This window comes from Larimichthys crocea, chromosome III (genome assembly GCF_000972845.2).
Source record: "Larimichthys crocea isolate SSNF chromosome III, L_crocea_2.0, whole genome shotgun sequence".
NCBI lineage: Eukaryota > Metazoa > Chordata > Actinopteri > Sciaenidae > Larimichthys > Larimichthys crocea.
Window position 1 is genome coordinate 37028668 of NC_040013.1, and position 27653 is coordinate 37056320.

The window sequence follows — 27653 nt, forward strand, 5'->3', positions numbered from 1 at the left end:
CATAAATACAATTTTAACATAATCAAGGATGATGACATTTCAAAGGCGTTAGGGTTAGACTAATTAAAATGTTTTTTAAAAAAAAGAAGAAATAAAGTAAAAAGCCTTAATGACTATAAAGCTAAAGTCATGTAAGAATATATAATATAAATACATTATGTAATGTTGATAAAGAATCTCAAACAAAAATAAACTCGCTTTTTTTTTTATATCTTTGCGCATGCGCAACATAACTTTTCCGTGTCCCCTGTAGTGCTCCTGCACTTCCTCATTGTCAGTGATAGCAAAGTGTTCACAGCCCAGCGACGTTTCTGACTGAAACAACACACGGCGCGTCTCGTTTGGTTTTTTTGTTTATATCCGAGCTTTGCAAATGTCGAAGCCTCCTCCCAAGCCGGCCAAGCCAGGTAAGACTGACGATACGAAGATTTGTGGTTTAAATTCAGCCCAAACTTTCAGCTGTGTCTCTGACGGGCACTACACACCTTGTTGGCGAGGAGCACTTTGAGAGTTAGTGAAATCGGCTGATTTTCTGTCGTTTGTCTGCGAAACTTTCATCAGCAAGTGGAAAGAAAGCTAATGAACTCTGATTGATAACAATATTTATTATTGCTGACTCGACCAGGACTACAGAGGAGTTGGTAAAAAAGTGCCTTCACTGCTGATTGACAGGGGGACCAAGCTCTCAGGAGCAGGCCTCTGTGACTTCCCTTTTTCCATCACTCATGCAAGGAGGGTAATGTCATCCAGTGGTTTTAGGTCGTAGGTTAAGAGTTGACGATGAGTCTTCTGCATGGTTGAATGACATCAGTCTTTACTTCCCTGTCCGAGCTGATTTTCTGGATAGGAAATGAGTCTGTTACTCACAAAAGATGTAAGGTGAAGCACGTGTTTTTCTGCAAACCATGTTTTTTTTTGTGTGTGTGTGTGTGTGTGTGTTGTCACATGTAATGACAGGTGAAGCAACAAAAACAGACCATCTTCTCATCTTTAGTATAGCCTACACTCAGATACATAGTGTGCATAACACACACATATATCTCTCCTGTCCAACTCGAAGCCTATAATTGTGACCTCCTGATGCACAGTATGTGTCCTTTAGGTTTTTTGTTTTATTACATGAGAAAAAGTAAATGAAGCACTTATTCTAAACTTTTTTCCTCATCAAAGGTCATTTTACACCAAATGCAGTAAAATGAGATGCACTTCACCAGGAAAATCCACTTGTTCTAGCAGCTCATATAGACACGGTGGATAAAAAAAAAAAAAGTCAGTAACTAATTACATAAAAGAAAACAATAAATAAATAACTAAATAAATTAAATAATATAAATAAATAAATTTTTTGAATAAAATAACATAAATATATATATATATATATAAAAAGTCATGTCATAAATCGTGCTGGTGTTATGCAACAGATCTGCAGTAAATAGGAATGATACAATCAGTTCTTGTGGAAACCTTTTTGAGAGATTTATTATTAAACCTTATCGTCATTTTTGAGGCTGTAAGTTTGTGGTTTAGTTGTGTTGCATCATGTTCTGTTGAAAGGTGCTTCAAATATTTTGTCTTACCTCATTGGCACTAAAGTAGACAGGCAGATTATCATGAAGATATTTCAGTGTAATGCAGCAGCCTTCAACATGACCATAACGTTAAATCAACACTTGAAACAGCATCATACACTTCATGAACGCAGGATTTATTTTAGGGATCTCTAGCTAGGTATACTTAACATATATAAACCGGCAGCCGAGTGTATATCTGTGTATCCGAGGAGCAAAACAAGAACCATCTTCATTTCTGAAGTAAAAGCTGTTAACGCATGGTGTTAGGGAGTGACTTTAATAACCTAAATATGTATGTTTCTAAAAAAAACAAACATGCTTTTGAATCACATGTAGGATGAATACAGCCACGTGTCATGTCTCCTTGCCAGCATAAGACTTAAATGATGGACGCGTCATAATCATTCATACTCTTCATGGTTATTCATGAGTCAGCTCGATGACACCTCGGCCGGCTGGTGAGATCGTCTGTCTTGACAGATGGCTGGTTGGTGTTCCTGTGGGAGAGCCGTCTGTCTCATTGGGTAAAGTCGGTGCCTCACGTCGTCACGAGTGATGTCGCCTTATCTATGTGGTTGTGAGAATGAAAGGCATCCCTGTCAGAGGTACAGAACATGTAGTACATAGGTTTTGCTGGATCATGAGCGGCTTACAGTGATTGTATTTATGCTGTATGTGGTGGTGTGGAGATTAAAGGGCAGTGTTTTTAAATGAAGGCCTCTGGTTCAAACCACAATGGTGGATTTTTTTAGTCTTTTTTTTTGGTCCTTGAACTAATCTGCCCTACCTTAGAACTGCTGGTTTGTAGCTGGCCCACTGATAGATGTTTTATTATCAAATTTCTCTATTTGGCACCACACACATCCTGAGCAATGTACTCAAAAATAACAGGACCAGGCTTGTGAGTAAAATAGTTTTTTTCCTTCACAAGAGGAATAGATTTCAGCTTTGTGTTAATCAGGAATTTAGAGGACAACACTGAAAGCTTTGTGTATTCTCTAGTTCAAAAGATGATAGTTTATGGATGAATGACTCTGGGTGTCATATTTTAAAAGGCTTGGATGTTTCTTGGGTTGGGCTTTGAACGGGAATGGGAAATCGAGTGCCCAACAAGATCAGACACATTTTTCTGTGGGGGCAAGACTAGAGCTGTTGGCTTTGCTTTTGCAATAAAATAACAGCTGGAAATCATCTTAAACCCACAAGCAAATAACAGATACTGACAATGTTTTGGTCACACTGAGCTTCAAATTTTAGCTATAATAAAACCTTATATGTGCCCCGGGCTTTAAAATGCAGGGAGAACATGGACTCGTCAGCACAGGCTTTTGTGTGTTTTAAGCGACATGACCGGGCCTGCAGAGGAGACATGCTTGCTGTGTTGAACAGAGCTGTGCTTGTGCAGCAGCTCAGCCCCTCTCACTCTGAGACACTGAGACAGTGTGTTTGCTAAATAGAAAAAGAGGCAAGTTGAAAACCGTCCAACGTTTAGGCCTGTTCGCTAAAGTAATCAGCAAACAGACAAAATCAAATATTGCCACTAAATATATCAGTGTGAAAGCTCAGACTCTTTATTAGGCCATCATTACTTTTTAACATGGAAAATACAGACAAACATTGTTACATAAAAGAAAGTAATGCATCCGATCTGCAGCACTCTATCAATCTACTTCTTGGTCAAATAGCCCTTACATAGCCTAACAGTGTCACCTGCAAAGCACCCTTCACACCCTTCTCCTCTTCCATGCCTTCATGGTGGGAACCACACATGTAGATACCATCCATTCACCTTCTCTGCTTGTTGTTGTTCTTCCTCAGTATTGGTTTTGTTGCAGCAATTTAACCATGAAGGTCTGATTCACACAGTCTTCACCTAATGTTGATTCAATAAATTTTCTGGGTTGACTGGATTACCACAGTAACCCAATATGGCTGATTACTGAATGCCAGCACTACCTCTGAACAACACAACCAATTGTCTTAAACTGTTATGAAGCAAAGAAATTCCACTAATAACTTTAGACAAGGCACACCTGTTAATTGAAAACTATTACAGGTACTACATCATGAAACTGGGAATGAGTGTGCAAGGCTGTCGTCGCTCTGATATTTTGAATGTTAATCTCAAACCTAGAAAGTAATAACAGCAATAGCAATAACATATTATCACATATCCAATAAGGGCATGAACAATAAGACAAATCAAGAGGGAAGTCAGTCGAGCGAGGCACTGAATGACATTTATCTACAAACCTGATGCAAATCAGAACAACACGCACATTTGTAATAGTGCTGAGATTGTAATGTTGTAATTATGTGTATGCACTAAATATTAAGTACAACATACAGTAATCAATAGCTGGCATAAATATTTCTGTTCTGTTTCTTTAAGGTCTTTTGTAGGTCTCCATGAACTAGTTCAGCTGTCAGCTAAGGCCACAACCACTCTGGTAGCATTCCAGCAGTAGAGCTAACGCCAGGCTCCACAGCGAGCTGTCACAGGCCCTGAGGGCAGCTTACACACACACACAAACAAGGACCAGCTCTGTATTTCTGTGTCCGCTCTGCATGTAAAAATGTGTATTATTGTTGGCTGTAGCAGAGTTACTGGAGACAGGACATCAGGAGCGACGTGTCCTAGCACGTGGCAGTAACATTTTTGTTTTGAAAGAGGTTGCATTGCTCAAACAGAGCTCCAAGCGATTGGCTCTTGAGTAAAGTGATGGATAATGTCGCCCTCCTGATTTATTTGTCTTATATGAGAGTAATTAGCCACATTAAAGCTACACCCTGCACTCCCCTGCAGGTTCCTTGCAGTGAAACTAGTCATTCTGCAGGGCTGTGAAGTGGCAGCATGTGTGGTTTCATTTCACTGTATCTAAGTATACTCTCCAGTCTAAGTACAAGGTGCTCTGGTCAACCCTGTTATGTATAAACGGATGAGGTTCACTTACCACGGTTTACAAATATTTCTATTTATATATTTTATATATTTCTATATCTAACATACAGTCTGTTTGTGTTTTCTCTTTGCTTAGGCCAGGTCAAGGTGTTCAGAGCATTGTTCAACTTTGACCCCAGAACGGTATGAGCTTTTTGTTTGTTATTGATTTTTCTAATATTTTATGATTGTTGAAGAAAACAAAAATCAATATTAATGAAAGCTCTAGATCTTCAGGGTCTTGAACGGCCTCCAGTGTGCAGATTTTATAATCATGGAGCAGAGCAGTTCAATCACATACACTGGTACTGCCGTCCATTGGTCCACATGATTATCTTCCTCAGAAAACACACACCTGAAGAAAAAAGACCAATGACAAGTACAAGACACATGCTGATGAGAAACACTGAGATCAGCACAGGGGTGGTGATAAATCAACTCAAATAATGGAGATATTAGAATGTACTTCTAGAAGGCGTACCCTTCTTTTGTTAATTATTACCTTAACCATTACATTTGAATAATGTTATTATATAATGTTAGCACAGTCATTGATTTGTCTAAAACAAAATGAAAGTAGAAGTAAATCTGAAGTCAGTTTTCAGAGGGAACCACTGAAATGCAAATTAAAACAAAACACTGATGTCCACCATCAACAATTTAAGGCTGAACCACATTAAATTTAGCAGTGACGATGGTTTCATTTGCTAGTTAACAGGGGAGAAAAAAGGGGAAGATTATGGGGGAAGGAAGGGAGGTGAAGTCACTTTTGAGATCACAAACACTGTGAATGTGTGAAGCTTTCTGTGCCACTGTGACTGCTTAGCCTGGAGTAACACTGTCTTCTTTTATTTTCCAGCCGGACGAGCTGTACTTTGAAGAAGGAGACTTCTTGTACATCTCTGACACAGTAAATATAATCTCAAAGCGAATCTGAACGTTTGGCACTTCTTCTTCCTCTTTCTTTGGAATACTGCACTCTGCATTTTGTATCTCCCTAATTTATTTTTCACTTTTAGTCAAATTTTCCTCCGTCATTTGCACTTTTCACTTCCTCGTCATTTCACTGCTATTGGTATTTGTCTGTCTCGCCCCGTTTCCCGTTTGTCTCTTCTCCTTTGCTTTTGTGATATTTGATTTAAAATCACTATTTTCCTCAGAGTGACACTAATTGGTGGAAGGGAACATGCAGAGGAAGGACAGGACTAATTCCAAGTAATTATGGTGAGTAGACAATATTGGGAGACCAACTTTGGATTTTATTACATGTATGTGGTGACTAAAATATTACTTAATGCAGACCTTTTGTCTCTGGTGATTTTGAAACTTGTTTCTGTTTGTTTCAGTGGCTGAGCAGGCAGAGTCTATCGACAATCCAATGCACGAAGCAGCGAAACGAGGTGCGACACCTGTCTACAGATCAGAATTTTACCATTTGTTTTTCATTTATTGTGAGGCCAGATTTTTTTCTGGGCAGCAGTTCCTTCAATCAGAGACAGTTCTCTCTTCCTTAAGTTAATGAAAGCAACCTTGACCTTGATAACTTTTGATAAGTTTTGGCTCTGCTTAATAATAATAAAAATAATAATAATACATCTTATTTAAAAGTGCTTTTCAAGGTACTCAAAGACACTTTACAAAGAAGAACATCAAATCATCAAAACGATAAAATACCATCACACTGGATGCATCTATTTGTTTATTTAAACAGGGAATATGAGTTGGCTGAGGGAGTGTTTGGAGAACAAGGTTGGAATCAATGGGCTGGATAAGGCTGGAAACACTGCCCTCTACTGGGGATGCCACGGAGGACATAAAGGTAACAATAATTGTAGTGCAACAAACACGTTAAAATCTATGTTTTGATATGAATATTGTGTGGATGGATTACTGAATATTCAAACTGGCATCAGGGATTTGTGGATTTATCAAAATCTGCAGTGGACAGAGTGTCTAGAGTATATTTGGGAGTGTCTGCGGTAGTGGTCTTAAATTGTGTCACACGGGCACAGTAAAGTACACAAAAACAGGAACTTGGTCTTTGAAAGTGTTCCAGTTTTTTCTGTGTTCCTCTGTTGTTTCTGCATGACGTCAAGCGATAGTGTCATTATATCTGTCACTCAAAGTTCTCTCCTTTTTTTCTCTGTATCAGATGTGGTGGAGCTGTTGCTAAGCCAGCCCAACGTGGAAGTCAATCAGCAGGTGAGATGAGTTTACACACTCACTCAGACATAAAAGTTCATTAATAAGTCAAAAACATTTTCCATTCCTTCGTAAACCATCTGTACGTCTGGCATCTTGAATCCTGGACTGGTAAAGCAAAGAACATCTGATAATGCAGGTGTTATTACATTTTCATGCAGACTTTGTAAGGTTGGAAGACAGGCTAGGAATACTTGGCATAGCGAAATGAACACACGCGAGAACAAACTGCAGCGTTTGCTCAGGAAGAGATATAAGCCTGTTGGGGTAAGCGACCAAATAAACAGCTGTATCCTATTCAGCTGAGGTTGCAGGGACTAGTATCAGATTTTTCCAAATTTTAAGGACAACATGCTACTGAAACTGTCCAGTAAACAAGCTGTTTAAAATATAATAAACCTAATACAAAAAAATCAAAGGACATTTTCAGGGACGCAACTTGAGGTTTGATCACACATCTGTTTTTCCACTTAGATCTTTATGGGCCAAAGATTTGCAACAACAAAACAAACTTTATAATTTAGAGCCCTGTCGATGGCTTTATTTGCAACTCTGTTCCAATGTTAGGATTTTGAATCTTTTATATTTTCCAATTCTTCTTCCAGTTCTGCTTCTTGTAACCTCAAAATATGTCAGTTTTTCCATTAAGAAGATTTCTTCATCAGTTATTAGCCATTGGCTCTACCTTCCCCCAGTTCCTGTAAAAGCTTAACTTAACAGTATTTTAACCAAATATCTGTCGCTTCCCATTATTTTCTACAGAGAAACCACAGAAATGACGTACCATACAGCTCTGACAAATCTTATATTGTCGTGTTTGTTATAGGATTTATTTTCTGACATTTCTAAAAACATGAGTGATCTACATCAAATGTCCCTGCAACTGTGTACTTTTCACCTTCGAACTAGTGGATGAACGGTGTATCGTACACATGCTTTTCCAAACTGCTGAACTGAAACTTCAATGCCATCACACATCTTAGTTTAACGATGTCTGGGTTAATGCTAATCAGGATGTTTGTCAGTGGTGATGATGTTTTGTGTTTCAGAATAAACTCGGGGACACCGCTCTGCATGCTGCTGCCTGGAAGGGTTATTCTGACATTGTGGAAATGTTGCTGAGTAAGGGTGAGTATGTACCACTTATTTGGGTTTCTAAAAAGAAACTGATCTTTATTAGGATGCATATTTAAACAGAGCAGGGAAAACACAGAGAGAAAGCAGCTTCCAGATCGAGACAGCAATTTTTTCAGCAAATAGTCGGATCTTCGTATCATTCTGTGTGGAGTATCTAGTTTGTTTTTTTAAGTGTAAGTATGTTTGTTTCAGATCCAAGGACAGACATCAGAAACAATGAGAATAAGCTGGCTCTAGAGATGGCCACCAACGCCCAGTGTGCTTCACTTCTCAAAAGGAAGCAGGGAAGCAGTAAGTACAGCTGCCACTAGGGAGCAGCGTCACAACACCCACTATTGTATCATGACAAAAGGCCACACACGCATACATGGAACAAAAACTGTCCACTTGGGGGGGGTTGACTGTCAGTAGAAGGGGATTGTCCAGCTCATGAGCTCAGACGATCCACCCTGAGATCAGCAGCAGAGAGTACAAACTGTTCGACTGTATGTTTGCTCTCTGCTGCTTATGTTCAGACGCTTCAACCAGTTAGAGGGAAACCTTTGGATTAGGGTTACACTGGAATAGGAGAAGGTGAATGGACAGGGTTGCAAGCTGCAACTACACCACTAGATGCTACTAAATCCTACACACTGGTTCTTTAAGATGTATTGATTGCCACAGCCTGACTGTAGACAACGGCGCCCATTTATGTGACATACTGATGTAAGTGCTATTCCCGTGTGTTGTATAAACAGCATGAAATAAGGCACTTAATCAGGTTTGTTGGCAGAAAGGTTCAACACAGGTTCTTGTAAGAAAAGGTGCACAAGGGGTAAGAGATGGAGAAGCTGTCAAACCTGACCAATCTGGTCAGTATATCCAGAATGCTCATCTTCATTCACATAATGAATAATACTACACATCTCAAGAACTTAATATGCAAAGCATGCAGCAGACATTCTGCCAATAACAGTACAGAGGATTTGCAGATAAAACCTATCGATGAAATACTGCATCCTGTCTGCCATTAACTGTTCATTTCTCTTGTCCCAGACATCACCCGCACACACAGCAACGCTGAAGAGTATCTGGACGATGAGGACTCGGACTGAGACGGCCCCCGTTGAAACACCGTCGCTGTCTTCCATTGGGTTTGGGGGGAGGGGGGGGTCATGGAGCTCGGGAGATTTATTATATTACAGACCTAAAATGGATTTGCTGCTCTGTTTCCAACTGTAACTCCATTGTAGTTCTCATTATTTTGCGCAAACACCTCAGTTCTCGGCCCTGTGTGAATTTCAAAGCATTGAATTAATGTGTTTTTACAGTTTGCCTGCTTCGCCAAGTGCATTTTCTCATGTGGAGACTTTGTCTTGGGGCGCCTGTTGCACACTGTGGACTGTGGGGCAGAATATATGCAATAGTGGGAAACGGACCAAAAACTCTAAGAAACACATTCCAAACATACAGATTATGTTCAACCCACATACACTGCGCACCAAAGTGCCAGTGCAGATTAAAACATTTATCTGGCCTGTGTCTAGTTAAGCTTTAACGCTCCACTTAAATTACTGAACTACAAAATGGAAGGAATTGGAAACCTGTCATCTCTTGCAGCTTTGAGTTCTATCACAAGGCACAAATTAGACCTGCTTATGTGTGCTGGGGGAGACAATGCAACATGTGTATTTAACTTTGATATGTCCCCTTAAAATGGGATCTGCTGAGGGACCCAGTGAGAGATTTTCCTTATTTTACCCGTTACTCTCCGGGCTGCATGTTAGAACATTTTCGTTGCAGTTTAGGACCCTCTGTCAGATCTGTGCAACTGAAAAATCTTCCTTTGTGTAAAACAGACTTTCATCTCATTCTTTCGCTTTCAATGGTTTTGATTTTCTATCCTGGGAGAACATTTCTGGTTTTATTGCTGCTTTCCAACACAAGTGCCTTAAATATGTGTAACATAGCAAATGTGTCTTTGGTTATGTATCTGTGTGAACATGTTTTTCCTCTCCTGAGGTTTCAAAAAGATGATTTTGTTTGAAAATTCTATCTGCTCTGTTTTCAGTCTGCAATAAAGGATTTTTAACTTAAAACGTCACATTAAGTGGATCTTTTTTTTTTTTAATCTCAGTATTTTTTACTTCTCAAAACAATCTTTTTAATTAAATGCTGTGTTATGATTTACTTTAGATGTTTCCCACATTACAGAAGCCAGCTTCTCTCAGCAAGCCAAATTCCCCTCATCACTGAAGTGAAAGTTTGAAAACAAACGTATCCTTTACATGTACAAAAGAATATAACTGTGGGCTGTGTGTTACTCTGAGCAGGCAAGCACAAATGAAGAGTCACACACAACAAAAGAAAGTGTTGAAAAGTCAAAGAATTCCTTTATTACAAAGTCAGCATGTTGATGACATTCCAAAGAAGACAGAGAGGGTAAAATATGATGTGTAGACAGAAAAACAGCGAGTTTTTATGAGGGATTCAGGTACATGCTACATAACTGCCAGACCAGAGGAAAAAAAAGACTGGTGAAGCAGAGAAAAGGCTCCAGACCTTCAAATGATTTCCTCTAGGTTTCTCCCTGACTTATCAACATAAACAGGAATGGCTACTTCAGGTGAAATAAATTCTTCTTCTTCTTTACATCTCTGTTTGATGCCAGACCCAAAGAAGCAGGCGTTACTTTAAGCTCAACATATATAAAGCTCACCTCTGCGTACTTCATGTATACACATACAGCAGGGGGTCGGAAGCAACTAGTATTTATCAAGAGTAGAAAGGCTGACTAAACCATTTCTGTCTTTCAGGTCATTTTAAATGAGCTGGTATTTAAAAAAAAGAAGGACACAGCTGTTTATCCTCAGTCAGCATCCATATGGGGAGAGCCTGCCCCTTGTATAAAATCGTCTCTCTTCGCTGAGCAGATAAGAGAGAGGAAGTGACTAATGGAAGCTACTTAATATTGGTAAAATATATGCCTAAAGCTGGGGTTAGCCTGAATGTCAGTCTGGGGGCATCCTGCAGCAGCAACTACTCAGTAAGAGGATGCAGGGGAGGGAGGTAGCATCTTCAAATCCAACTGCCCCCCCTGGGATTTTTAGTAACACTAAGCAGCAAAACAGCAGCTAAATGGTGTCTGAGCATGATTGCATGTTTCCCTTGGGTCGTTCTTTGTTAGTGAGTGTCAATATCAAGATACATGCCTTGACTTTACAGTACAAAATGCTAATAAATACACTACCCTTCGAGAATAATGCTCAGTCAGGTAGCAGAAGATATAAATTCTGTTATTTGTGGGAGGGGAAGAGATTTAAAGGAAGCGGCTCTGATTCATTGATAGGCCTCCAGAAATACAAAGAAGGTTCAGCATACTGAACCGGACACACACAAACAAACAAACAAACACAAGCACACATAAATTAATAACATACTGCCACACATCCACACAGGCATGGTCAAAGCAAAAACAACACAGCAGCATTAGGCTGCATTTTTAGTGAGAAGCTCTGCTGATTCGGCAATACTGTACATTTGACGTGTTGTGCTACAAAATGTATGATACAATAAATTAAAACAAAAATACAAATTTGCTGCAGTTCAAAGCAAAAGTTCTAACATTTTATCAACGCACTTCTCTCTGTGGTAGAGATGAGACCACTGATACTACTCCCATATCTGCCTGTTAAAGTAAAAGGCCCCAGCACCTCGAAAAGTCACTAATTAACACAGTATGTCAATTGTTTCATCGAGTGTAAAAAAAAGTATTGTGTCCCAGTGTCCAGACTATTTTTGGCTAGAACCAGCAGAGTTAGAAAATAGTCCCACCGGCCGACACATAAACCCCAAAAACAATGATTTGTCTATTTTACATTTACAGTTTTGAACAGGATTTTAGAAAATGAGATCCAACGTGTTAATTAGTGAGCTTTAAAAGGTGCTGATAGCTGGATTTTGTTACCTTTGGCCATTTCCAGTCTTTATGCCAAACTAGGCTAACTTGCAACTGGCTGTAGCCTTAAATCTTAAGTCAAGTTTCAACTCAGAGCAGTGAGCGTATTTTCCAAAATGTTGAACTATTTCTTTAATGTGTACTTGGTGAAATAGGGGGTTCTTAAGACACAAGCTAATAAATTAATCTATTGTTTTTGGAGGACAGATTACCCCCTCCAAGTATGATGCTGAAACAATTTCAACAAAATTGTGCCAAACCAATGTGAGGAATTAAAAGAAGAAAAAAAAACCTCACATGAAAACAAGCGACAAATACCAATCACTACTTCCATGATTCTGAATTTCCTCTTTTACTGATAAGAGCAATAAAGGATAAAGATGCCGCCCCGTCAACAAGGCACATTTGAGTGTAAAACTTAAATGATCTCTCAGAATCATGTTGGTAATCACTGACTTTGCTTTGTTTGTTTTTAAGCCAAACAAAGAAATACAGACAGACACGGGAAGGCTTACACTTTTTCTTAATGTCAGTTACAAAAATCAGCGGACATATTGTCACTGTCCTATGTCTCCAAACACTAAAAAAAGAAATAATAATAAATCCAGTTTGTTTTTAGATGTTTTATTTATCTTAGGAAGAATTGTATCCGCCCATAAAAGGAACATTTTATCTTTTAGTTTATCTGTCAAAATACCCAATTTGTTTCCACTGGACAGCAACAATATATCGCACCAATCTTTGCACTTATTACTCAGAATTGATGTCTTTTCTTAATTAAGGTCAAAAACATGTGGTTAATGCATCAATGGTAACATGAAAATATATTCCATATAAAGCTAAGACTTCATCAAAAGGGGAAATTTCATTCATCCTCTTTTTTTTTTTTTTTTTTAAATAAACAAAAAATATGACTGAAGAAATAATCAGGCACTGAACAAGAGAACACACACACTCTTTGAGCTCATTCAAACACCTGAACATGAATCCCCTCTTTCAACCCCTAACAATAATATCAGATATGATTGGAGCACTTTGACAAAACAGTTTTTCACTCTGGTTTATCAATGATATGATAATCACAACTAAAAGATGAGGATGAGCGAAGGGAGGGAACATTGCTGGTATTCAGACCACTGAAATGAAGTAGTAGGTCAGACAGTAATACTGACAAATTGATACACACCATCTCACTACCATGTACATGCATGCACTACGAGTACATGATTAAATTATTGCCCTATTGCACATTCAGTAGCACAGCATGTTTTATGAGACATCCATACAGTCCTGTTTATGCTGAAACCATTCTACTGATCTTTTCTGGCATAAAGACGTCGACTACATTGCACCAAAATTGCCAGGTGTTTTTTTTTTTGTGTTTCTGTTGGCTCTGGTTGCAAGCGCTCTTAAAAAAGGAACTAAAATCTGATTAGAATAAAATATTAACCGGTGTCCCAGTAGGTACAACGTTTACACCATAGCAAATTGTATCAGTTTCACAGATTGACTGAAATCACATCAGAAATGGGAAGACATATAAAAAAAAAGCCTATTTGAAATAATAATTTTATTTGCCAGGCACAAACTTCAGAAGCTGACAAACAGTATCATCACTTGATGCGTATGAGTTTGACAAAGTCTTAACTCAGTCTTAAAGAAGGCTGTGAGACAGTTAAAAGCTCCAAAAAAAGCTGGTAAGTGGACCTTGAGTTAAGATTTTTTTTGTCTAAATGAATCTAAAAGAAAGAAACTCAGCCATAGTGTTTATGTCTATTCACTCTGATTCGATATATATTTAGTGTCGTCTCTTATTAGCTTCAAAAAATGGGGGCTGTGACAAAATGAATTTGGGGCTATATTCGTCTATTTCATGACACTTTCTCCATTTCAACTTTGCCTTGACCTCTACAAAACAAAAAGGTCAAGGGAAAGTCGCACATAAACAAAGATTCAGATAACTTAAACGCAATCTGAGATTCAGTGTGTGTGTGTGTGTGTGTGTGTGTGTGTGTGTGTGTGTATGTGTGAGAGTGTGTGTGTGTGTGTGTGTGTGTAAGTCACATCGTAGGTAGCTTCTCTCAACGTTAGAGGCCACTGCCAGGCTACAAGTAAGGTATAAAATAATGGAACTCTTTCTTTAAATAAATAAAATTCTTAGGATGGTTAAAAGAAAAGAAAATAGAATAAAAGGAAATAACTGGGATAAAACATGGGACGTCTCGGACAAGCAGCTAATAAAAATTCCCTCCCAGAAAATAATTTCTCTACTTTTTTTTTCTTTTTTTTGCAAAAATGAAAATATAGTTGTTTGTTTGTTTGTTTTTTTCAATGTTCGTTGCATGTGTCCATTTAAAAATTATAGTACCAATGAGTCCTCTTTGAAATATATCTACAGCTGTACAATAGGTCTTGCAAGTGAATTCATGAAAAAAAAAAAAAAAAAAAAAAAAAAAAAATTAGCGCATCATTTTACATAAAAAAAGCCTCTTTACAGATATGGGTTAAAAAGGGTCATAATAAACAATATAAAAAGAAGATAGAAAGACAGCGTTTGCTAATGAGATTCTTGAAGATTCGTCTTCTCTTCAATGGCCTGTTTCACTATTTCGGCCAACTTCAAGCGGTCGACTTTATCAGAAAAGGCTCGTCCTGCAATGACAAAGCTGGTCGTTAATGACCTGCTAATGACATAAACAACACGTGAACGTAAAAAAAAAAATAATGCTTTTGATTGGAGAAGATCGAGACTGAACCCCTTAACTAATCAACACCAACATATCACAAGTTGTCAAAAAACAATGAAAAAGGTCTTCACAGTTCACAAAAAGTCTAAATCTTCTAATTGCTTGTTTAGTACAAAACCCAAAGATATTCAGTTTATGATCTCATAAGACAAAGACAAGCAGTAGATTCTTACATTTGAAAAGCTGGATCTAAATAATATTTGACATTTTGGCTTGAAAAATGACAAAAATATTTTATCAATAAACAATTACTTTTCTGTTGATTGAATAATTGATCAGCTCGACTGTTAATCTATCAATCTTATGCCATTCAAGATGACACAGATTGGAGCTGCAGTGTAATATTTGTTCTTGTCTGTAATACAACTAATATATAATATATAATATATATTCTCTTTTATATCTCAAAATGTATTCTCAAAAAAGAATAAAGACATTTTTTTCAGATACAGATGAGATGAAATGATACTGACCGTCCCAGCTGAGGCCCTGCAGGCCGTCTCTCAGCAGTTTACAGTCTCTGTTGAACCTCCAGGCGTCATACATCACCTCATTCAGCTTCTCATCCTCGTTCTCTCCTACACAAACACAAAGATTCACTTCAGAAGCTACTCTCTCTTTCTCTGAGCTACAACTTCTCATAATGATGCAATTAGGGTTTAATTGTGGGTGTCTTACACAGCCAAAGATAAGTTGGTTGCGCATTTGTTTTTACCTCTGTGTGGGTTTACTCACCAGCTTGGGGTAGTATACACTGTGCAATGACATCTCGTAATTTTTCCAGCGCTACGTTGGAGTCTTCCCCTCCGTTCTCTGGGTCATGAATGAAGAAACCATCACTGGGCTTGGGGCTGCAACATCGATACAAAAACAGACCAAACTTTGATATTTACTGAATACAAAGTCCCCTGAAACACATAATATACAGCAGCACCACCATTGCCGTGTATCAATACTTCAACAAACACAAGATGACATTAAGAAATGCAATCATACCCCAGTAGTTTCCGCTTCCTGAGGATTGGGTTGTTGACAGAGTTTAGGGGTTTCAGGCTGACATTCAGATCCTGAATTCTCATGTTTGCCAACTGCTCTGCATGGGCCTGCTGGATACCTGCGACTACCGCCTGGAAATACAAGAGGACACACAATTTAAAAAAAGGGACTCCAACATACTGTATGTTATATAATAAGTACTTTCAGCAGTCGCCTCTGCAGGTCAATTCACTTAGAAACAGCAGGATGGCAGTACAACATTGGCCAAATGCAAAATTGTACACCTTCAACCTCCCACTCACCTTGTCCATCATCATTTGGGCAGAGGGCAGCACGTTGTCGAGGGCCTCGGTGCAGTTGAGCCAAGGGTGAGCCAAGACTCCCTCAATAGTCAGTCTCTCCTCTGGCTTCACCTTCAGCAGCCTGCAGGGAGCGGATGAGGAGGGGAGGGAGTACAAATTATTGGACGAAGGAAGGATGAATGAAGAAGTGTGCAGAGGGATGGTATGAATGAGAGTGGAAAGGAAAGGAAATACATGGAGAAGGAAGATAAGAGAGAATAACAGGTACAGTATATGGCAGATTTGATATGTTTTGGATATTTAGTCAACTTTTAATGTTTCTGTTACAGTGGAACCTTCCAAAATGTGTTCTCAGATCTCTATTTGTCAAGCTCATGTCCAGAATGTGCTACGTCATGGGAGTACAGCAAAGGGGAGATAAATAGGAAAACACTTACTTGCGTACAATGTCCTTGGCCATCTCAGAGATCTGGCTCCACTCATCTTCGGGGAAGTCAAAGCTGCCTGTCATAATCTTCTTCCTCATGTCCTTCGGGATGGTGCGACTGTGGTGCTTGGAGTAGAACGGAGGATAGCCACACAGCATCACGTAGATGATCACACCAAGAGACCACAAGTCACAGCTCTGAAGAACGAATGAAAAGAGAGTCAATATAAGTTAAAAACTATTTGAAAAAGACTTCCCACTAAGCTGAAGGTCTCACCTTGTTATATGTGTAAGGAGTGGGTGAGGTAGGTATAATTCCAGATTTTTCCTTCTGGTGTCTTCTTTGAGCCTCAAGTACCTGAATAGAAACAGCATCAGGAGGAAAACATCATACATTTAAGATTAAGAAGCAAAAAGAATTTCTTAGATCAACTCTTATTTAGCTTTTTACCTGAGGTGCTACGTAGTAGGGAGTGAACTGAGGGGTCATCAAGTCTCCTTGATCAATTTTGGCAAAGCCAAAGTCACACAACTTTACAGGTGCATCCTGGGGAGAAGACAGAATCGCTAAGTGAGCAGCATGAACGTGGAGCGAGCACAGAAACATATTTTAGTAGCTTCCTGTAGAAAACTCTCATTTTGCTTACGTCTCAGTGAATTTAATTTGACAAAATATTTTCAAAAGGGAATACATTCAGGTTACAGGGATATTGTTGATGGTGCTACAAGAGTAAGGGTGGATCTAACAAGTCTAGCAAATGCAGAGTTTTGCCAGACACACAAAGTAAATTTTCCTCATTCCAGTGTCTCAAAAAGTAATGAAGCAGCTTGCTGCCTTTAACTTTATTTTCCTTTGTAGTATATACTGGATGATGAGTGCTTAATTAGAACAGGACCATCAGCAGTGGTGCAGTATGCAGCTACAGCTACTTACCAGAGAGTTATCCTTGAAGAGCAGGTTCTCTGGCTTCAGGTCACGATGTGCAATATTTAAGGAGTGACAATGTTCCAAGGCTTGACTGATCTACAGGAAGAAGAGACATCAGACACCATTCTGTTTGTTTGTGTGCGAGAGCAAGCAAGCGAGTGCGAGAGCGAGCGAGCGAGCGAGAGAGAGAGAGAGGGAGAGCGAGAGAGCGAAAGCGAGAGAGAGTCAAAGCAGCCTTTAAACACACTTGATTTAAGCTGGTGTGTGTTGCTCCTTTTGACCATGTGTTTCATGTGCTGCTTTATCCTAGCAGGGGGCTGCTAATGACATGTGGAGGCTGTGCGCCCACAGAAGAAACACAGACAGACACTACTAGACAAAGACTGACTGAGCAGAGTTAAATAACATTCAGAGAGCTAAAAACACAGTGTGTGTGTGTTTGCGTGCATCGTGCGGTATGGTATGGTATGGTGTGGTATGCGTGCGTGACTGTGTTTTCACCTACCTGTTTAGTGACCTGGCTGGCCATCTTTTCAGTAAAGTGCCTGTGCTGACTGATTCTGTGGAACAGCTCACCACCCTCCATCATCTCCATAACAATCAGGAGCCTCGCTCTGTCAAAAAAACAAGAAAGGAGGTGCTGATGGTCAAAGGAAACAGCAACACAGAGGAGAGGAGGAAAGAAATGGATTTAAAACAAATAAATTCACACAGACACAAAAACTCTTTACCTTGGGCTGGACTCGTGTGGGAACTGGACACTGTTGGCGTAAACCTCCAGGATTTGCACTATGTTTGGGTGGTTGGCGCACATCATATGGAGACGCACCTACATGGAAGACAATCAAACAGTTTGTTTAGCGATTTCCAGAAGCAGAGAATGGTCTTGTTTGCGAAAAATGTTTTTAATGCTTGCTTTCTTTGTATAATCATTCAATTCATCTCTTGAGAAAACAACAGTTCTACTTCTAGAAATAACAAGATAAATATGAAGAACTCAGAAATTAGTGATTTATTTGATCACACCTGATTTTAGGCTTCTAAATATTGGTCATGACTGTTGGAGAGGATTTATAACTAAAGAGTAAGTCCAGGCATAAATGTGTATTTTTGTTTGTGTGACATTTTCAGCTTAAATTAGTTTCTATGGTTGTCAAGACGTCATCTGCGTGTGCTGGTGGGCATGACACTCCTGATCTCTGATAAACATAATTATGATAGGCAATAAGATGAAATTACTTTTTGTTTTGGGATAAGGCGTTCATTATACCATTATTTAGAGATAAGTTATTTTTTTCAACTTGCTTTCGTGCAAACAACATTATGTTATTCACCATATAATTATGTTACATTTTAATTTTAAAACCATGCAAAACAGAACTGCATGCCGTATTTGATATGGTGTTGGTTAGTGTAGACACTTCTGTGCACACAGGAAAGATGTGTTTGTAAAACTCTTCCACCTCATTCCTTTATGTCATTATGGGTGCCTAGATCACTTTGCCACGTCAAATAATACAATTATTAATTCACAAGAAGTCCACAATGTGGTAACAATGCGCCTTTTTCAGAAAAGACATTTTGGCACATAACAGCAGGAAAAGCACAGATGGAAATAATAATTTATGACATTGCTCACAGTGGTGTAATACAACAAGAAATACTGAAGGGATACTTCAGTAACTACATAATGAACCCTCATACAGCTGACACATTTTGTTGGCGTCAAAGCATGTACTGTCATACAGCCAGCGTAGTGAAAGCAACATGTAGCAGAACAGCAGCTTCAACGCTCAGTCTGTGTCTAAACAGGATGCGTTCAGGCACAGTACTGAGTGCAGGTCACCCATGTTTTGGCAGCGCTCACAGCACAACACACAATCACAGTTTTTCCACATGTAAGATGGTAGGAAATGCAACCGAAAATAGGTTTCACCTTTGAGTCATGTTGCAAGAATCTTTCTTATAAATCGTTAATATAAACCAAATTCTACAAATATAACTGCAATATAAAATATTGCTGCAAAATATTATGCAGGCTTCTTCCAACTAATTTAGACAACAGGCAACAATTCATTTGTACGACAGACTAAGACACTGTTAGCTTAAATGAGGTACCCCCCCTCATGAAAGTGCAAGTAGTGTTATAATCTGTGTATTTGCTTGTTGTCACTGACAGATTTCACGGTTCAGCAGCGAGCGCATGTGTGAAGTGAAATCTGTGTTGCTTGTTTTGACTGCATGTCTCGCTGCTTGATCAAAACAGAAGGCTGCTAATGACATGGAGAGGCTGCTAGACACACTGTTCCCCACAGGACGACAATGTAACAGACAACAAAGCCTATACAAACAGACAGAAGACACACAGGAGACAGATTGACAAGGAAAGAAAAGCAGGAATTAATACAGACTGATAACAGGCAGGCAGACAGACCAAAGCATATTGATACAGCCAGAAGAACACAGCAAACAACGGACATTAATCACAACCACGACAGTGTTTCCTCTAACCTCATTTCTGGCCTTGGGGCGATCAATGAGGATCTTCAGGGCCAGGCGTTCCTGAGTTGACTTCTTCACACAAACTCTGAACAGGAAGAAAACAAACAAAGAGTCAACAAGACAACCCAAGCTGTATCACATGTAAACATGTATGCAGATAATCAATAATCACTCCTTTCTGTAGTCTTATTTTCAGGGTTCGTGTTACCAAACACTTTTTTTTTTATTCAGAATGTCTGCTAAATGTAACCACTGTGTCTGGATAAAATGAAACAGCCAGGTCTTTTTGCCACCATACTTACGTTTGTATAGTATGGAAACATGATCAAGTCAAGATGATTTTATTTATACAACCGCAAACCACAAATTTATCTTAGAGGGCATCAAATGTTCAATAAAGTACTAGACAGTCTCCACAAATAGAAAACACAGCTGGTATCAACATATGGCCTGATAAAAGTGGTAAAAGGGTGGTTACTCTCTGTGTTTTCCTGCACTGATGTGCAGCCACCTTTGCTACCAATGACAGTACAATGTTCAAGGAATCCATGAAGCAGGGGTGCCGATTAACTCAGGAGGTGACGCGTGCGCCACATGTGTAAAGTCTCAGTCCTTGTCGCAGTGGCCCAGGGTTTGAATCAGACCTCCATTCAGCCTACCCTCTTTGTTTCCCCTTAAATAACTTTAAGGTTGTTAAAATCATCTTGTTTAATATTGCTTTACAGTAACATGTGTATTCTGTATCAGCTTATTCCAATTCTGCAGATCAGTCTGCAGGTCAGAGCATATTATGTCAACCAGAGAGCACTGACAATTTTGTAATGTTGCATTTAGTATGTATCTTGGTCATACGGTGACCATTCTCTCAGTATTGGCCTCAGTATTCTTTATCTGACTATACATAAGTTCGTGGAGCTTGTTTAGGGGTTAATGTATATCTTTATTCAATTAGCTTATTGCTTTACTGTTACTGTACTTTTTATGTGTTTGAATGTGGTTCTGCAGGGGTTTTATGTTTGCTATGAACTGCTATGAAGTTAAATTTGGCCCAATATAAACAGACGAGACATCAGCCAACTAGCTAGAGTTAGGAACAGTATTTTGTCAACATCAGATTGTTATGGGAAATATGAACCTTGCCCTGTGTCTTTGTAATGAAACCAAAGGAAGAATGTCTGAGTCATACATTTTTCATATATTACACATTCAAGCTTGAAACAAACTTTGAATATCTTCTGATGATATTTCTTCCTTCAAACTACATTTTAGGATTGCAGCAGAAAACTGGTGAAATATGGGCCACAGAGATGCACATTTCATTTTCTAAAATGTTTTAACTACTTTCTGCCTCCTCTAAAAACAGCCAAGACTCAAACATTCACTCTAAACAGCAACCTCTGGCCCGTAAACTCAGATTACACTATTAAAGCATTACCACAAGAAACATTCTGCCTCGGCCAAAGTTCATTTCAGTGGAAAGCAATGCCTACCTAATGAATCACAGAGTTAGACAGAGGGGAGCAGGAGTGTGGGCAGAGGCACACAGAGAATCAAAAAAATTCATATTAGGCACAAGTCTTTATAATTCAGAATAAAAAAGAAAAAGATAAGAGACGTGGTGAGTAAGAGTTGCCCAGAAAGAAATAGAGTCAGGCATGAATCATCAGCATTTAAGAGTGTGTTTACATGGAGAGTTGATGAGTCAATTTCTAAGTATTCTCATCACTTAACGCCAGAACTAGACAGTACGCTACGCACATAAGGAAATAACAGGTTGCTCTCTGCTGATCTGGACCTGTGATGGCTTCAAAGTGCAGAATGGGCAGGAGGAATCAGTGACACATACTGATAAATCACAGCCTCTATCCAGCAGGTATCAGCAGGGCAGTCTGCCTTTCACAGGAGAAAGTGCACAAAGCACAAATGGACTTAGAACGCTGTTTGAGCAGCCACTGCCTCTGTAATGTTTTGCAGTAACTGAATAAATCTAATTTATAAGAGACAGTACTAATAAGAGATTATTATTAACAGCTGACTGAAGATTGTAAGGCATCATAAAGTGATATCTTTAATGCTATCTCTTTAACGTTTCCACACCTTATGACAATCTGTCCTTTAGATAGACAACATGATTTAAGGTTGTTTCTGAATCGGTTAAATATAAAAAGGCTCCAAAGTAATTTCTGCGTGTTGTCAGTATTTCAGTAATGTGTGCGTTCCAGTGATATATTACTCCCCATGTGTTGGAGTGGAAAAGATTAGTGAGAAGAATGCAGTGGGGAGTGCACAGATAAAGAAAACTGCTGAGCTTTATGAATGATCCTTGTTGATCCACAAGCAGCCACAGTCTGAGTGCAGCTTCACAAAAATAGGTTAGTTGCTTTTCGATGGCACATGGATTAAAATCTACCAAAGAATTAGATGCAAATACACTTTAAACACATTTACATGTATTCATTTGCACAGACGAGCTTTCAAGAACAGGCTAAGATACTTCCACTGAAGTGTCGGAGGGACAAACGTTTTAGGTTGGATATGAGCCTAGGACGTTGCAGTTACATGGTTAGTGCCTGAACCACCGCCAACCACAACACAACTAGTCCTGGTGCCAAACATCTCCATATTAAGCCTGGAGTTGTGACAGTGTTACACACTAGTAGTTGGTACAGTCTGTAGAGCCTGGTCAAGTGACAAGCATTTGGCCCTGTCGTACACTCGACATGTGTTAACATGTCATGGATAGAGTCGTACTGTTGGTGAAGTGGTGCCACAGTGAATACGATGCAATGAGACCACAGGAGAAAGTGGTAGAAACATGTCGGATGGTATGTCGGCAGTACTGCACTCACACACAGTTTGTCCATTTGAAAGGCCAGTTAACAGATCATCTGTTCTGACATCATACTTGAATCCAGCTGTTGGCATGCCATAAATGTGTCTACGCCCATCATCAGCATTAACAACCATAGTTTAGTCATGCAATGTAATGGCTGGGCAATATATCAATATCTATCTTTAATCCTAACATGGTATTTTATAATATTCTGAGTCACGGTACACTATTTTCAGATCTTAAAACAGACCTAGAAAGGAATTTAATTTGACCCCAGGTCTGCTGTCACATTTGGAATTCACCCAGCACGCCATATATGTTACCGATATGTTTACTCATTTCCATTTTAACACGTGATTTCCCTGGTCACAAACAGATGCCGTGATGAGTTCTCCTGCTTATGCAATACTACTTGTCCTGGTCCGAGTTTAATAAAAACATTTTGTTCTGTGTTCTGTCTACATAATCACAGCAACAGTTTGAATCTGATGCAGCACAAACACACAGTAGAAAAGATAATATTTAGAGACTGGAGAGAGAAACATGGAGAGAAGTACTACTTAACACACTCTTTCTCACATTCACCTGACAGGTCCACTGATGCCGGCCCCCAACTTCTGTGTCCAGTTTATATTGTACTCGTCTAGAATGGAGGTCTCCTGTCGGGGGAAGAGAAACCACACCAAACAATTTATCTGTTCTTTGAAGAGGCAGTTCTGTGCAGTGCTGCTATGTTTCACAAACCGAGGATTAAGTTTATGGAATCACTTCACTTTTCACAGTCATCAGTACACTTTCTGTCATGCAGTAAAATCAAATCTTTTCAAGACAGAAAAGGAAAAAAATATGATCCTCTCCAGTTATTGTCATTACATAATACCAACTAAAACTGCTGTTTACCTCATAGAGATTTGGCACAAGTCACCACCTGAGTTGCGCAAAAGCTATAATGTCCATTATCAACTGTCTAGTTTTACGACAGCTTGGCTACTATAAACAAATACAGCTGGGTAAGCTTGACCACTGCTGCCTGTAAAAAAGATTATAAAAAGGAGGATGAGATGCTATGCGGGATGGAGGGAAGCGATGGGAGACAATCTCTGTAATCAGCCAAGTTAAATCAGACTTGCTCTGGGTTTTAATATAACTTTTTTCCCCCCCTCAGTATTTCCATCTAGCACTTTTTCTCCTTTCCTGAGAATATTTTTGCCTTGGCCAGCACAATGAGTTTAATTGTGTAGCAATGCCAAAAACTACAATAATGTCTTCTCCCCACTGCCCTGGCCAGTCCAATCTAAGATTGGTGGTGATTATAGGCTGGTATTTACTACACAAACGCCCAAGCGGTCTGCACTTCCTATCTATGAAGGATCTGACTTCACTACACCCAACATTGGCACACCAGGATAATGAATCTGGTTACCATTTGGCTCTGTTAATCCTACAGTTTCCAACCCAGCTATGAGCAAGTTCACATGGCGGAGTTTAAAAATACAAGCCAACCACCTGCACCATCAATGCATTCCTGTTGAGCAATCAGTTTAGGCAACAACTATGCACACTTTGATCCAATCCTCTGAACTGAACCTCTTCTGGAGCAAGTTAGTCATGCAGCATGGGTTGCCATGATGATTTCTTTGTTAAGAGAGTATGAGAGTCTTGATAGCCCAATGTTAACTAGCTAACTCACTAATCTTTCGTCATGATGACGGCCCGAGTGGTCACCCAGTGCATGTTCTAGTTTTCAGCGCCGCCTGTGATAGTCGGGGCCAGGGCCACTTGAGATCACATTTTACTGCTGACATAAATGCCCGGGCAGTGACACACTGAGGGGAGCAGGCCAGGAACAAATCACAGGGCACAGGTGTATGGATGACCATGCTGGATAGATCCAAGCTCCACTGTGACGTTTATCAAGGGTAAAACTTTCCATAAGAGATTTCTGATGTACCCTAGACAAAAATGATTGGGCAATCGAGGGATGCCAAGCCTGAGACCACATTAAAAATCATCAACATTTTCACCCTGACTTGAAAATAATGAGAAAGTTTGAGGATTCAGGGCGAAGTGAAATGAAAGTGTCAGAAGTCAAATTGTTATTCTATGTAAAGAGCACCAAATCATGGCTAGACTAAAAAGGTTTCTATGGGGAACTCTATAATGCAAAACAAGATTAGACAGACCAAGCATGATCAGTAGAACAAGCTTAGTTAACTGAGAGACAGAAGAGAAAACAATGCGATCTGCAAAAAGCACTGTCAAAACAAAGCTTTCTTCACATGTGGTCAGAGAGGACAAGCTGCAGTTTCTAAACCACCAGCATTTCACAGTGAAAGAATGGAAAAGTTCCAGTTACTGATGAATCCAAGTTTGAGATTTATGGCAGTAACAGGAGGGTGAATGTAAGAAGACGAGCAGGAGGCAGAATGACACTGCAGTGAATCAAACCCACACTGAAACATGGTGTGGGGTGGTGGTGTTTTGCCATCTCTGGATTTGGACACCGGAACCAACATGACTGGACCCTGACCACGGTGAAGTACCATGCCATTCTTCAGAAACACGCTACACCCTCTGGTTTGCATCTTTGTGGAGAATGATTCATACTGCAGCAGGATAATAACCCCAAACACACGTCAAGGCTTTGCAAAGAACGGCTTGAAGAGCAAAGGAGTCCTGACAGTGACACACATTTTCTCCACAATACCTCATGTACGGGGAAACTTGAAGACAAGAAAGCCAGGTAGTCTGTGACATTACAAGAAGCTCTACTGAATATTGTCAAATCACACAAAGTCCATGCTGTCATTAAAGCAAAAAGGGGACAAACCAAATACTACGTTTTTCTGACATTCGTGTATATTACAACTAAAATTGTTAGACACAGATATCATCGCTTGTAATGAAAAAAAAATAGTCAGCATTATAGTCTAAATTTTCAAGTGTTCTTTTGAGAGCAACTCCACTGAAATCATTATCAGAGCAATGGACACTGACAGAAGTAACAACACCAGAAGTGATTTCTATCACAGAAGTGAGGACCACTACAGTGTGTGAAGTGCTTTTGTTCAAGTTACCTTGATGAACTTGTCTGCGTTGTTATCCTCCGACATGGTGTCTGCTCTGGACAGATGAAGCCTGCCTCGCCAATCTCAGACAGCTGACAGACCAAACAAAGCGTTTTGTTCTCTGACCTTCACAAAGTTTCGGTCACACAACCCTCGGCTGGACCAAGAACTATTATATTACTAATGTTGACAGGATAAGGCCATCAGGGCAAACTGATATTCGGCCACGGATCAGCCAAAGCCCGGTTTGGTTTCCTCGGACACCTGAAGTCCACCGACCGGGGCGATGTAACGTCAGATCAGGCCAGCTCGGCTCGCAACCTCGGGGTCCGACTCGCTCTTCAAGTCGTCTTAAACTCACTGTAGTGACCATGTAGAGTGTCAAATGCCGAGCAAGGTGACCAGAAAAGCCGGAGGGAGACAAGCCCAACGCGGACTAGCCCACCACTTTTGGAGGGGCACCGTGCATAGGGCAAGAAGTGTATTTATAGCCAGCGCAACGAGAGCGGCGAGCTGCGGAGACACTGGGGACCGGCTAAGTTGCTGTTAGCTCGCTCGCTACCATCCCACGGTCGAGGCAGATGGTTACACAACAAAGGCAACTGTGAAAGACGCGGCGGAGCACGGATAATATCTGAATATACTAGATACTGCCCTTGATATGCGCTGGGTTGCTCTGACACAGCGAGCACACCGTGTTCCCAGAAACAGCCTATTATGTCGTCGAGCCCGAGCCTGCTAACGGGGCTAGCGAGTTAGCTCAGGTGGCAAGTTCGTTTTGTGGCTCTGCTCAAAGCCGCAGATGTTAACATGCTCCCGTGAGACAAGGTTACAGAAACGAGCGCTCCTACGGAAATATACAACACAGTCTGAGTGCCGGAGAGGGCTAGTGAAGACTGTTTTGAGACGGAGACACACGCATCTCGGGACTATTTTGCTAATCCCATAGCTTCTTGTCAACCCGTGTCGGCACTACGCAGTAGTAGTCCGCGCTGAACGCCTGCTCATAACCACCGACATGTTTCGTACATTTGGGTCATGTGTCGACGTGCATTGTTTTGCTGTGAAGAAATGTTTATTTTTGATACATATCAAACGTGTTTTGGTCAGTACATTTTTTATCTCGACTGTTTAAACTTTTGATTGAAAATAAGGTCGAAATGGCCGGACTCGGATGGGTCCTAATAAGGTCCCAGTTTTCTTTCTTTTTTTTTTTTTTAAATAAGCTTTATTAACAAATTGTACAGACAATACATATGTACAGAGACAGACTGACCACATGACACACACAGATGAAATAAAAATAAATACAGTTTAAGAAGCCATCACATGAAATGGTCGATTAGACACATAATTGACCTTCTAATATTTAGGCCTAAGTCACCCCAAAATGTTTTGGTACTATGTGAAGGAGAAAAGAAACTGTTATGAGCGACTTGATGGGTAGTGTAGATTGAACCATCTGCAGCTGAACAGCTGATTTGGGACTATAAGCCTCCTCTGATCCCTGCATACATGCAGTGGTAGGATGCTGAGGTGGTTCAAGCCAAAAAAATATATCGGGGTGCACCTGAATGATGGATCAGAGTGGCCTAGGAACTCAGGGCCCCTCTGTGAAAGGGTCAGAGCATGAATCTGCTGCTCCAGATGTCCTATGTGGGGTAGAAATGTGATTAAAAAGAAATGCCCTATATAAAAGTGCTGCTGATGAAATTGTGTATTTTTAATAATAATAAAGTCACAACACAAGACAAATCCAATACCACTCTTTATAGTTTTTGATCAAGATACCCTTTATTTAATAATAGGTTTAATTTTTCCATAGCAATTTCAATTTGATTTTTTCTTTTTTCAGAAAAACAAATTTCTAATTTGAATTATACATTTCTTAAGGTGATTTATAAATATGTTAAGCAGTTATAGGTCTATGGATTATCAAGTATTTTGTTTGTAGGAAGAAGGGGTACAGTTTCTCTTTGTGAACACTGACCATTTTTAGGTACACCTGTAACCTACAATCCAATGCATGTGCACAATAATTAGTCTAATTTGACCTAGTCAG

The 27653-nt window shown here is 39.7% G+C and overlaps 2 protein-coding genes across 3 annotated transcripts; one reads left to right on the forward strand and one right to left on the reverse strand.

Annotated features, from left to right (window-relative positions):
• Positions 1–239: 239 nt before the first annotated feature.
• Positions 240–9073, forward strand: ostf1 (osteoclast stimulating factor 1). Its single transcript, XM_010733200.3, has 10 exons — positions 240–407; positions 4610–4656; positions 5372–5422; positions 5673–5736; positions 5859–5912; positions 6224–6331; positions 6665–6714; positions 7764–7842; positions 8044–8142; positions 8887–9073. The coding sequence occupies exons 1-10, from the start codon at positions 374–376 to the stop codon at positions 8943–8945; spliced, it is 645 nt and encodes a 214-aa protein (XP_010731502.1). The 5' UTR covers positions 240–373; the 3' UTR covers positions 8946–9073.
• A 1133-nt stretch (positions 9074–10206) lies between these two features.
• mapkapk5 (MAPK activated protein kinase 5) lies at positions 10207–26616 on the reverse strand. 2 transcript variants are annotated; one of them, XM_010733198.3, is made up of 14 exons: positions 25601–26616; positions 23109–23182; positions 19700–19775; positions 17920–18017; positions 17694–17802; positions 17195–17284; positions 16712–16807; positions 16538–16618; positions 16271–16458; positions 15834–15954; positions 15532–15662; positions 15271–15386; positions 15009–15113; positions 10207–14440 (listed from the first exon to the last, which is right to left on the reverse strand). In XM_010733198.3, the coding sequence occupies exons 1-14, from the start codon at positions 25634–25636 to the stop codon at positions 14346–14348; spliced, it is 1416 nt and encodes a 471-aa protein (XP_010731500.1). In that variant the 5' UTR covers positions 25637–26616; the 3' UTR covers positions 10207–14345. The 2 variants fall into 2 exon arrangements, with proteins under 2 accessions (XP_010731500.1, XP_010731501.1); XM_010733199.3 differs by lacking the exon at positions 25601–26616 and having other exon boundaries at positions 23103–23171.
• Positions 26617–27653: the final 1037 nt, after the last annotated feature.